This window comes from Palaemon carinicauda, chromosome 6, assembly GCF_036898095.1.
Source record: "Palaemon carinicauda isolate YSFRI2023 chromosome 6, ASM3689809v2, whole genome shotgun sequence".
In the NCBI taxonomy this organism is placed as follows: domain Eukaryota; kingdom Metazoa; phylum Arthropoda; class Malacostraca; order Decapoda; family Palaemonidae; genus Palaemon; species Palaemon carinicauda.
Window position 1 is genome coordinate 162,553,666 of NC_090730.1, and position 13,609 is coordinate 162,567,274.

At 33.0% G+C, this 13,609-nt stretch overlaps 1 protein-coding gene across 3 annotated transcripts in view; it reads left to right on the forward strand.

Moving 5' to 3' along the window:
- LOC137642258 (putative neutral sphingomyelinase) overlaps nucleotides 1-13,373 on the forward strand; it is a 33,211-nt gene extending 19,838 nt beyond the window's left edge. For 2 of the 3 annotated variants that reach the window (XM_068374783.1, XM_068374784.1), the window contains 2 exons: nucleotides 6,339-6,434; nucleotides 13,083-13,373. In XM_068374783.1, coding sequence (XP_068230884.1) covers nucleotides 6,339-6,434; nucleotides 13,083-13,358 — 372 coding nt within the window. In that variant the 3' untranslated portion in view covers nucleotides 13,359-13,373. The remainder of the gene's footprint in view (nucleotides 1-6,338; nucleotides 6,435-13,082) is intronic. The other variant, XM_068374785.1, reaches the window with a different exon arrangement.
- The last annotated feature ends 236 nt before the right edge of the window (nucleotides 13,374-13,609 follow it).

Below are 13,609 nucleotides of genomic sequence, written 5' to 3' on the forward strand. Positions count from 1 at the left end.
TGTTTGGATAAAAAGTTGATCAAAAATGGTATTTATGGATTTTAATTAACTCGTAAGATTTTGCCTAAATTTTAGTGCCTACAATTACTGTAAATTGTTATACTGTTCAGTATGGATGTATATAAGCTTTGTTTTTTGCATATATTTCAATGACCATGCATAAAGAAAATAGAGAATTGAAACCTGATGAAGTTCCTTGGGATGAACTATAGTCAATTTGCGATCCTCTGTTTATCTATGTATATGCAGTGTTGCATTTGGTTAGTGCTGTGTATCCACTAGTTATATACAGTAGAAGTCCATGCATAAGCAGTTCATGACCTGTTCGTATTCTTGTTTTATTTGTTATTTGTACTTTTTCTGTCTCTTTCCTTGTGAGTAATACAAAGAATTTGCCCAAGAACATTAAGTATGACATGCACATTTTTGTATGTTGTGTTTAGATATGTGTGGCCGGCATGATTTAGATGAAGGGTGATAAGCAAAATTCTTCTGACTAATGGGAGACATTTCTTTGGAGATACGCATTCAGCTCATTGGACTTTTTGTTCATAATTCTTCTTATTTGACCACTTTAATCCTCTTCCTAACTTGCATATCATAACCTATATTTATTGGAGTTTTTGAGGATCCATTCAGCAAACAATTGTTGCTTGTCTTGCTTCAGGTTAAGTAGGTAATGTACAGTCTTAGACTTCTTCGTACTCCATAGGTAATCTATTGACTTAGACTTGTTCATACTGTCATTATTCATATGATTACATATTTCTTTTAATATTTTTCATATATGGAAAACTTATCTTGTTTTGGTAATCAAGGAATAAGATCAATATTTTTACCATTTTCTCGTACATTATGGGCTTGACATTTAAAATTTGTTTATTGAAACCTGACAAGGATCATGATGTTACAGCAAAATGTATTTCGGAGTATTACCTAATTATCCTTCCTCACACATTCAAGGCAACTTAACAAAAATATTTGTATTGATGGAATGTCTAGGTTTAGGTATGGTGCCTATTAGGCTCATACATGCATTCGTATGGATATACCAACCTCATTGGTCTTTTAAATGGGTAAAGTGTTGTTGAGTAGTAGTTACGAGCACCCTCATAGCACCCACCGAAGTATGATTTTCAAGTTATAGCTGGACCTTTGTTCCAACTATGTGTGTATCAGCTCTCGAGTATGTCTGTCTTTATAGTAGTACATTTCAATCATAGCTTAAATCAGTGTATTCTCAATATCTTCATGGGGTCCTATGCACAGTTCCATGTATCTCTCCATCCATGTAAAGTTAAATTTTTTTTTTTTAAATAAATAGATCTATCTTTTAATGGGGTTTGCCTCTTGAACGTCAAGGTTGAATTAAGATTTCTGCGATAACTTGGTTTGTTATAGGGAGTAAGACATTAGTGTCCTCACCATTTAGTTTCACCTCATTGCTTCCATCACTAATGGTGTTCACTTGTTTATATGGTGTGTTTTCTTTATGTACACTGGATAAAAACAAGGCAATAAAGTTTATAACGTTTGGCATTCATAATGTATTAATCTCTCTTTTCTTAGCTTCTGATTTCTTAATTCCTTGGTTATAGGTTTTCTGAAGTAGCGACTTTCATGTAGTTTGTATTGGTGCAGTAAATTACACTACTATGGTCAAAGTGTTTGATTTTTAAAATCCAACAGAAGTCTCTATGGAAACCTCTATTATGAATAAAAACCAACTGCATGAACCCTAATTATGTAGATGATTTGAGCATGACATGACTCTTAAGTTGGACACTTCTATACATTTTTCTTTTATACCTTGGCTCATGCATGTCGTAATAAGCAGTGCCATTTTTCTCCATTAAAGGGAATTTTTTTCTGCTATCACAAAAACATAACCAGAATTGAGCTGAATTGTGTGGGTATGCAGAACAGCAGCAAGAATGTTTAGGTATTGTTCTGATAGTTTACCATGCTCTACATATGAACAAACACCTATAAATTCCTGTTTATTGTAAAGTTTAGGACTAATTTATTTTATTCTTTTCTAGATTGAACATGTAACTTCTCTAACTAACTGCTGACTTGTAGCGCTTATCTTTTTAACTTCCCGCTGCATTTAGGAATTGAAATGAATATGGCAGATTTATGGAATGTGCACTTTGATGAGTGGCCTATAGCACTGAAGTAGCATTTTATTATAATATATCATTATTAAATTCCAGAAAGCAGGACACCTCCATAAGCAAGGGGATGATGCTATTAAAATGACTTTGATTATAGTTAAAATGCACGATTTTATGTATTCGCTAGTATTCTGAAAATAAATTAACTAGAGACAAACATTCTACGATAGAATATTTGAAGGAATCTAATTCGTTATGGTTTAATTAATTGCCTTGTTGGTTAGTTAAAACGCCATGACTAGCAAAGACCAAACATTCTTCGATGGAATATTCAAAGAAATTTAATTCGTTATAGTTTTATCGATTGCCTATTTGGTTAGTAAAAAATTCACGACTAGCAAAGGACTGTTTTTTGGGGGGGTTTGAAACATAGTCAAATCTTAACATTCTCAGAGGTTTGGTATCAGACACAGCAGTGAATGTTGAAAAACTGCAAATAATGGATTTGCCCTTAATAACACTCCGAGACTCTTTATATATAACAAGGGAATACTTGTGTATCTGAGCCTTGAGAAAAAAAGAGAAAAGAAAAAGTATTCATAGTTATGTAACATGAAATACAGGAAAGAATTCAGTCATATAACACCAAATAGATAATACAAAAATGTATCAATAAACAAGGGATTAAAATTTGCTCACTCTATAACACTATGTCTCAACTTACTCTTCCCTCTCATATAACCTAGTATGCTTAGTTGTGTTTGATCTTATATTGTTTTTTGTCTTTGCAATGAAGCAGTAATCATAAAAGTGTGAAAGCAACTTAGCTGAAAAGACAAAAGCATTGAGTTACGTTAGACCAAATACAGCACATCGTATTCACGTTATATACCGGGAGAGTTAGCTGAGACTGATGCATTTATATAAGTGGTTTAAATTGTCTCTTCTATCAAGTCCTCATCTGTATTTTGTGTTAAATAATTATGAATAAATACCCATATATAATACTTTATGGAATTCCAAGACTTTGAATAATAAAACACGAATAGGAAACTCAAAATTAGTACGTTTTGACAGTACATTTGTATTTGAGTTGGGATCTCTAGGTGAATGAACTTGTAAATGTTTCAGATTTAATTTAGAAGGTAGCTGAAATGAATTTGTAAGTGTATAAAAGCATTTATTTTTTATTTTTTCTGTTTTGCCTTATATGTGATTCTGCATATAAAACAAGTCTGCTTAGTTTTTGTTATTAATGTTTTTGGATGAGCAAAGCAGATTTACAAGCAATACCAAACCTGAAAAATTATAGGGTAAGAAGATTTGGTCGTAACCCGAAAGAAAGCAATAGACATGCCTCTGAATGAGAGCTGTAAAGGCTTTGGAAGAGATGGGGGGAGAAATCTGTCGTCAGAGGAAAGAAAGTTGAACTGAACCAAGCAGTTAGATGTAAGGTATGATAAGGGATACTAGCCAAGAAAAGTATAACCAAGCGTTGGGTGGATGGAAGCTCTTGACCCTTGGAATAATGTTAGTAATGAAGTTTTCTTTATTTTGCTTGTGGGGTAGGAATTCTGTTTAGAGGAGTCTGTTTGTATTCCTTCCAGATGATGATGTTACAAGTAGCCCTTGATCTTTGCTGAGGTTAGGTAACAGTGACCCCCATGAGGATCGAAAATCCATGAAATAATGATACCCTTGGGTCAGTCAACTCATGATCCCCTAATTAACTGATCACAGCCCACGTGATATTGATCAACATTTTAAATAATTCTTTACAGTACATTGTTTTCACGTAGTTTCTATTATGGTATTGTAGTCTATATTACTGTACATGAGTGCTTGTTGCTACAGTACAGTATGGTACCTAAGGTAAGACAACTCATAATTCGTAAGCCATCGCCACATCACTCTTTGCACACATAACAACAAAACATTGTTGTTCCTAACTAACTAAACTAAAAAATACTGTAGTGTATCTTACTGTAATATATGTGCAGTGCTACCACTACAGTACAGCTTACCTAGCTAAGGTGAGACAACATATCACTTGCAAGGGATTGCTGTCTTGCAACCACGCTACAAACTTAACAACTAATATGTAGCCTGTAACTATGTAGTTCATATACTGTATTCTGTTAGTACTTTTTCAATGAATATGTACATATATCAACTGTAATACATACAGTACAGTACTACCACTATGTACAGAAAGGATACTCTTAGATAAAAGGGAATTTCTATGTAGTGAAACAACTCTTGATCTTGTAATGCATAATTTGCAATATGTAGTAGACTTAGTAGTAGAGTATTGAATATGCACAAGTACAGTAATAAATATGTTGTGTACTTCTCGGTCCTACATGTAACTTGATGTTTTTGAAAAAATTATTAGTTGCAAAATCTAATGGACACACACACACACACACACACACACTCTCTCTCTCTCTCTCTCTCTCTCTCTCTCTCTCTCTCTCTCTCTCTCTCTCTCTCTCTCTCTCTCTCTCTCTCTCTCTCACATTTATATATATATATATATATTTATATATATATATATATATATATATATATATATATATATATATATATATATATATATATATATATATATATATATATGAGTTTAGGTCTACCTTCTGTTCAAGAGTCATCACCTTCCTCTACCACTTAAAGCTAGCTAGAGATGGTGACGAAGGTGAAGAATCGAAACTATTCTTTAGAATATTTTGGGGATCAAAATATGTGAATTATTAAAACCGCAAAGATTGAGGGCTGACTTAACCCCAAAGATTGAGGGCTGACTTAACCGCAAAGATTGAGGGCTGACTTAACCTCAAAGATTGAGGGTTGACTTAACTGCAAAGATTGAGGGCTGACTTAACCGCAAAGATTGAGGGCTGACTTAACCGCAAAGATTGAGGGCTGACTTAACCGCAAAGATTGAGGGCTGACTGTACTAGTGATAGAGGAAATAATACTACAGCTGATAGTATGTTGATCAGGGCATACACATAATATGGGGACTTTGGTCTTGATTGCAAGTATGGTAGATCATTGAATGACAAGTGTCCATTGATTTTCCTCTCAGGTAGTAGTCTCTTAATAAGTGAAGGGTAATTATAATGTAAACTGAATTTATGAAGGTTAGGGGAGTTCCAACGATCAGGCAACCAACCACTATTATCTGCAAGGAGTCGAGCAAACTGATTGTGGTGATCGAGGTGGTCAACACGCACATTATTAAAGAACATGGCCATAGGGAACCCAGTCAGGACAAGTAAAGTGGGCCCACTGCAGTTGTTGTCATGAAATCACCTTTCATAAGTTTAGATTTCTTCAATTTTGTTCATGAAAAGGGATTTACCATTAATTATATGACAGGATATACTGTATGTCATTATTCCCAAGTGTAACCAAAAGAATTTTTCAGGAATTTTATAGGGAAGTTACTTATTGGTAGCATCTATGTGCTCTGCCATAATTTACCTCTTTGTTCAATCCACTTAGTAGGAAACAATGTACAGTATAGGCTGTATGATTACTGGAAGTGTATAATTTTTGTTTACTGTATACAAATCTGTAGTTTCTCTCACTTCCAATATTAGTTACTTTCACTCCTGATTTGAATTACAAAGTGCTTGATTTTGTAAGGCTGGCAAGGAATTAAAAAAAAAAAAAAAATTGAAATGTCAAGATTTGCATTTTTTGTAATAATTTTACCTATTATTCATTAATGGAATCATTTAGACAAATGTATACAGATTATTAATTTAATAATCAAAACATCATGTATAGGGAAAATAATTTTCAGTGTAGATTATTATTTTGTCCAGAATGTTTGTTTGTTCAGTATAGGATTGAGTTTAGGAAAGTATCATTGATTGTTCCTCAATCATTACCCCTGGTGTATTACTCGAGGGTTACTTTGTTACTTTCGTTTACTACTCGGCAAACTCTTTTCACAAACAGTGTATTAATCTGCAAAATCAAATGACCTCTTCCTTAATGAAGTAAATAAAAGCAGTAAAGATAGTACTTGAAGTATTGATGATATCTGGATTAAATTTTAAGTATCGTAATGTACTTTTTAAAGTTTGAGAATAGGTGATATAGTTTAAATTTCCTAACTGTAAATGACATACTATTGGTTTAAATTATGTGGAAAGGAGGTTATGCAATCTGATGTCTTTTGTCACGAAGTACTATCTAATCTTTTTACAGCTTCATGGGAAGTATCCTAGTAGCAATTGGAGTTGTTCCTCCCAGTGTTTGAGACCTGGAAGTCGAGATGAACAGCGACCTATTCTGAGCAACCAAGTATTATTGTGTTTTATTCTAGTTGATTAATGTATCTGAGCCAGTTTCACCATGTTAAACTTGAAGATTGTTGCTTTTAAGGTTCAGTTGAAGTGTGTTTTGCTTTAGCTTGGTATTATGTGGTAGTTGGTACTGGTATTCTCACCTTATCTAGAAGTATTTTGAAATCACTTCTGTACTGTTCATTGCTCTCATGCAATAGCCTTATTGTTCAGAGAAAAGGGAAGGTAGAAAAGGTTATACTTTATTGTGGAGAATTAAATACTGTATCATCTTCAACTTTGTTTGATTAAATGCAGTTGCAAGAAAATGTGATGGCAACAAATGTCAGTCTTCGACAAAATTGCTGTCAGAAATGTATTTTAGCTCATTCTTGAGTCGTCTGTTTAGAATTATAGCAGCAGATTTATGGATGATTTAGTGTTATACAGTAATTAATCTGTTTATGTTAAGGTTTTATGAATTATCATCTTGAGACCTTCAAATAGCCTACTTCAGAAGCAACTTTTAACTCAATTTTGATAAGGAATATATAAAAGGTCCTCAGTAATTTGTTAGTTTTAAGGTGATGAGTCTCTGTAACTGAAGTTTATGAGATTTTTAATGAATTAGGTTTTAAAACTTATGGTTTTTGATAAACCATTTGCAAACTATTAAATTTGAGTTTCAGTAGTACAAGGTTATCAGTGGCTTTGTTCGAACCATGGTATTATCTGCTAAAACTAGATGAGCAGGCTAATCTAAGTATGCTGTTGGGGGACAGTGGCTATAAACAATTTAGTATTTATATCTCTGATGATTGGGTTAGTCTTTGAACAAGGTACTATTTGCTAGTTTTTGTGGTAAATGATTTGTTTGTTAAGTTGTGATAACAGTTTTGTCAGCTGTAGCACAGTTTATTTTAATGTTCATAAGATATATTATTTATGGATATTTTGTTTTCTATTTTAGCTCCCCAGCCTATTTAACTTTCTACTTTATTCCAATTTCTGCTTTTTAGATTTCTGAGTGAGAACTTTGAAAGTCTAGAAATGTCTTTAAAAATGATTTAGTTTAATTAATTTATAATCATTTGTAATTCTTCATCATCATTGATTATAAATGAGGCATGTCAGTAGTTTCCTATACTGTATTACTGTGTGCCTACATTTTCCCCGAAGGAAAATAAAATACTGCATTTTTATTGTCATTCAAATGTATGATTTCTTTACTGAGCATGCTTTTCAAAGTGCACATTACTTAATCTGTTCTGTGTATTTCTCTCCCACACAATCACAAGCTTTGAATGAGAAATCATTTAGTCTTAGTTCTAAAAATAGACAAGAGCATGTTTGACCAAGAATCAACTACAATATCACCTGACACCAAGTTTGCTGAATGGACATGTTTGCTTGAATACTGTATTTTGAGCTTTTTCTGCTTCAATTGAGCACCTTTTTTTATTTTCATCCTTATGTTTGCTTGTGAATGAGGGATGGTTCTTTCTGTAGGCTAGGATATATTTTCTATTATTCTTGACACTTATCTGGTTGCCTTATTATATTTAATTATTATTATTATCATTATTACTATTCTTATTATTATTACTAATTTTGATAAGCAGGATGCTATAAGCTCAAGGGCTCCAACAAGGGAAAATAGTCCAGGGGAGAAAAGAAATAAGTAAATAAATGAACGAAGAGAAGTAGTGAATAAAATGTATAAAATATATAATCGATGGTCGAGAAGAAATAAGGAAATAAACAAACCAAGAGAATTACTGTAGTGAATAAGTAATATGAAATGTAATGATCAGTAACATTAAAATAGATACGTCTATATATAAACTATGAAGAGAGACTTATGTAAGTCTGGTAAACATGAAAGAATTTGCTGCAAGTTTGAACTACTGAAGTTTCACGGATTCAACTGAATGATTAGGAAGATATTTCCACAATCTGGTAGTAGTTGGAATGATACTTCTAGAATACTGAGTACAAGTGTTGAACTTTATGATGGAGAAGGCAAGATTGTTAAAATCAACTGCGTATCTAGCACTACATACAGGATGGTACAGTCTGAGAAGATCTGAATGCAAAGGGTGGTCAGAATTATGAAAAATCTTATGCAACATACATAAAGAATTAACTGAACAACGGTGCCAGAAATTAATATTAAGATCAGGAATAAGAAATTTGATAGACCACATAATAGATTGATCACCAAATACTGTATCTTGAAGAAACAGACCAAATGTGTTTCTCAAAAGTAAATTTGCACTCAGGAATCACATTTAAAATTTTAAAGGAGTTGTATATGGTTAAAGAAACATTATCAATGCAGAGATCGATGTTTAGAAGCCATTTTCTTGACCTATTCACAATCATAATTTGTTTGGGTTTAACTTCATGTCCCATGATTCCCACCAGCACTAATTTTAGACATCTCTATCAAGAAATTCAGCAATGCCAGATCTGCAAAGAGAGTAGCATCATCTGCATATGCATTGAGCAAATTTTCTTGGCCAAACCACATATAATATGAATATAGTATGAAAAGTATTGGACCAAGAACACTACCCTGATTGATTGATTTAGAATTCCCTGGCATCCTGACATCGGAGGTCACTGACGCTGAACACTACCCAGAGGAATAACGGATATCACATTCCTATATTCACTATGGTGCCTATCAACAATAACTCTTTGTGATCGATTATTTAAAAATTCAATAATGATGCAAAGAAAAGACCCACCTACTCCCAACTGTATGAGTTTGAAAAAACGGCATCATAATTAACGGGGTCAAAGGCAATACTAAAATCAAGGCCAATCTTACAAACTTCCTGATCACAATCAAGGGATTTTTCTACAACATTGGAAATAGTTAGAAGGGCATCACATATTCCAAGGTCTTCGCAAAAGCCAAATTGCAAACTAAGGAACAGATTATTACCTTTAGCATACCCATTTAGACATTTTGCCGAAAGACATTAAACAACTTTAGATAATATAGGAGTTATGGAAATTGGACAGTAATCAGCAGGGCTAGAGCTACCACAAACACATTTGCTCGTTACATGGTCAATGACAATAAAGTATAGAGGATTTTATTGATGTTTTCTTTATATTGAAGTGGCCGAGTAGATAATGGGTTTGAACATATAATTTGCCTAAAATGCAAAACAGATAAAATTTGTCTTTCTCAGATAAGGCAGATAAGAAGATTTCAGCTAATGATGCTAATTTCTATCTCAGAACCTTGTGAAGATTGACTTTAGGAGCTTTTGAATAGTGACACTTCAGTAGCTGATGCTGGGCCACTGGAATTGTTAAAATCTGTTGGTGTTATTAATGCATGTCTTTTCCATATGCGAGTTTACACGTTTTGTTGAGCGGGCATATGTCCATGTTACTGTATTTATGGATACTGTGCTTAGCATTTTCCTCTCTGACTGGGTAAGAACAATTGTATATTAATTGAGGAGAAGTCAGACTTTTCTATTCAAATAAAGTACAGATGGTTTGCTATTGAAGTGTTTCTAGCAAATGCTTTATGTATACAAGATGTACACTAATTGTCAAAACCTTTATGATTGGTGGCAAAATCTATCTAATGGTAACGCAAGGTCAAACGATACTCTAAATTTGAAGACTTCTTACTAATAGATAGCTTCCCTCCAAAAAGAGTGTACCAGTAGGCATTAACCTGATGTTACCGTATACATATATATTAGTAAGTGGATGTACATATCCAATATTATTTTCTGGAATTAGCCATGAGGTTACATTACTTATATATTTATCAAAAGACTAATTTATGAGATCAGGTTAAACTCTTTGAACTACAAAGATGGAACAGCCACAGATCAGGGATGGACAATTACAGAATTGGAAAACTCAAAATTAATCGTTATGATAGACAAATTAATTTAGTCTGTTGTACTATAGGTGAGGTAGGTGGATTTGAAATACATGAATCCAAAGCCTATTATGAGGTAGTTTGCTTAATAAAAGTTTCATGTTAATGGCCGATGAAACTTATCTCAAATGGATGGATTTGGAGTCTATTTTGCAGTTTAGAAATATTTTAAAACTTTTTAGAGTAAAATATTTTTAGAAAGCCGTAGGTAATGTAGTACTGTACTGTATGTGGGTTTGGTACGGAAAGAACAAATACTGTATTTTGTATTGAAAAAAAATAATTTGTATTTGATATATGATAGTTATTGATAAGTCTACCTCTTGTATCACTCACTGTATTACACTATCCAGTACTATAATGATTATGTTGTTTAAGTTTGGAAGTAATTCATCTTTTAACCCTTTTACCCCCAGGCTATTTGGAAATTTCCAACCCTTAACCCCCCAGGGGGTTATTTTTTTCCCAGCACATTTTGCTGTATATTTTTTAAAAATTGCTCTAACAGCCTTAATTTTTGTCATAGAGAGGTCAGGTTGGTCTCATTCTCTTGGAAAATGCCTGAATTTTCTCCGAAAAAATATCAAAAATATGAAAAAAAAAAATTTTATGGCATTTTTTTGCAAGGACGTACCGGTACGTCCATGGGGGTAAAAGGATGGCTTTTGTGAAACGTACCAGTACGTCCTTTGGGGGTAAAAGGGTTAAAAAGCATGGATTTAACCTCTTCATTCTGGTGTTGGAAAGAGGAAAAGTTCTTTTCCTTTATCTTTTCATAATCATTACACTTTAGTCCTAATAACCTTAAACTCTCACCATTGGACAGAAGAGATTCATTCTCCAATTCACCTTCCCTTTTCTCGCACTTTTATGGGATACCTGTCTCACATTCTCGCTGTATGCTTCTGATAATTTCTGCTTGGGAAAGTGCATGGCTTTAAAACTAATTCTTTATTCCTAAGATTTTGTTTCCTGAGAGCTTGCATTTAACACTACATTCTATTTGTGTTTGAATATAGATTTAATTTTTGGCTTATAAACATATTATAAGTGTTCTTGTTTAATGCTTACGTGGTAAAAGATAACTATTTTTGTTAGTCTTTGAGAAAGGTGATGGGTAAACATATTTGCATGTGTAAATTTAAAGGCTTATTGATAGATTTTCCAATATTTTTAAAAATTTTTCCCCAAACGATGGTAAACATCATTATTGTATTTAATACTCAATAATACCATCTTTTATACTTTGTGCACTGATTATCATTGTTAATAGTGTACAGTATTATTATCATTATTGCTACTGTATTATTATTATCATTATTATGCAGAAAGAAAATCATTATATCTTTGTGTTCCAACACTGTATCTACTGTATATCAGCCTGATTACATTTGTAGAGGTCAAAATCTGAACAGATTGCCCCCCTGTTTACATCCACGAAGTATGTGGTCCATTGAAAATATATAATATAGACAGAGTAAAAGACCCTTATACACAAAAAGAGGGAAAGATGTGAAGACAATAATGAATAAAGATAAGTAGACAAACAAAGAAATAATTGTATACAAAAAAACTAAAATACAAGCAAAGAAAGTAAGTAGTTGTAGATGGAGCTTCAAGTGGTATGGTTAAATTACCTAATAATCATTAAGAGACTAACGTGACGCTTTTGAAGAATTGCTACAGCTTTGCATAAACTTTTTAGGGTCCTTATCGTTAATACAGCTAGGAAGTTCTATCTATAATGTCATCGTTGGTTGAATAAAAGACTGCTTTATTATTATTTCTATTATTGTAAACCAAGCCGCAACCCTATAAGTAAAGTATAGATTTCCTACTTCTGTACTAATTAACTAGCTCAATTATCCTTTCTCTTCCCCCTACCCCCAAAGAGCAGTGATAAAAAGTTCAGAATACTTTAAAAGAAATAAAAAAGGAATGGATTATTGTGAATTTGTTCATTAAAATTGTGTGAAGGCATTGGAAAAACATATATATTTCCTCCTGTCCATTAAGATATCAGTGGTAAAAATATAGTTTTTTAGCTTATTAGAAACAGGTGTCAAGCTAAGTGTGCTAGACAATACCTATTGATCTGTTCAAATTTCTTTAATTTGATCGTTCTTCAGTTTTTACTCTAAATCAAGAAAATATTCTAAAAATCGTTGTAAGATACTAGAAATGTGTCTCAGAGGTCCTATTCAAATACTTTTTAATGATGCACAGTGCACTGCCAGGAACTCGAGTCACTATCCGTAACCATATGTGATACTCAGATTAGAATTCATGCTGGTAACCAGTCTTATCACTTTGTAACTAAAGCTTAATGATAACATATTTTATTTCTTAATGTATATATTTTTTCTATTCATTTGCAAGTTCTGATATTTTTAATGCCTATAGTATATTATACTTTACTTTCATAAATTATTTCTATGCTTTTGTGTGTGAAAAATATGGTGGCTATAATACATGGTGGGTGCATACTGCTCAGGAAAATTTTGTCTCGCAATGGTGGACATTATTGACATTGCTTAGGACAAATATTACAGATTTTCAAGTTCTTAGAAAAGTTTAAAGTACAGTACATAGTTTTTTCTGCTAGACTCATAATCTGCCATTTTTGTATCAACAATGAATTTATGAATGAGATTGCATTACAGTACTCGTAAACTTTAATCTTGAAATTTCTTCTCTCAAAATGAATCAGAAGAGAAGTATGCTTTTACAATCTTGTTTATTTGACAGTTACACGCATGTTACGATGCAGAAAAAGATGAGTACGTTCACCACCGAGCTGTGCAAGCATTTGAGACTCCTCAGCTCATTCGCTCCAACAGAAAGGACGAAGACGTTCTGATTTTTGCCGGAGACTTCAATGTTACATCAACAGATTTTGCTTATGGACTTATAAAATGTTATGGAAATCTGGTTGATACATATACAGAAAGTGCAGTAAAGGTAAGACCTTCTGTTTTATTCTTTCCATATATGCAAGCAACTATATTAAATGTACACGTATGATCATCATTCACTTTTTAGCTCTTGAGTTTGCCAAGTCGGGGTAGCTTAATGTGGTGAAAGGGTTTGTGTATCGCCATGATCAGCAAATCTATGCTACTAAGAGCCACCTATACTAGACTGGTTTGCTGTAAGCAATCAGACTAAAGTCTACTACCATCTGTAATGGCTAGCATGGTGATGAAATGGCCCAAACCCAGACATGGATAAGGCTTTCCAGCAGTGGACTAGAAATTGCTGAATTTGATGTTTGC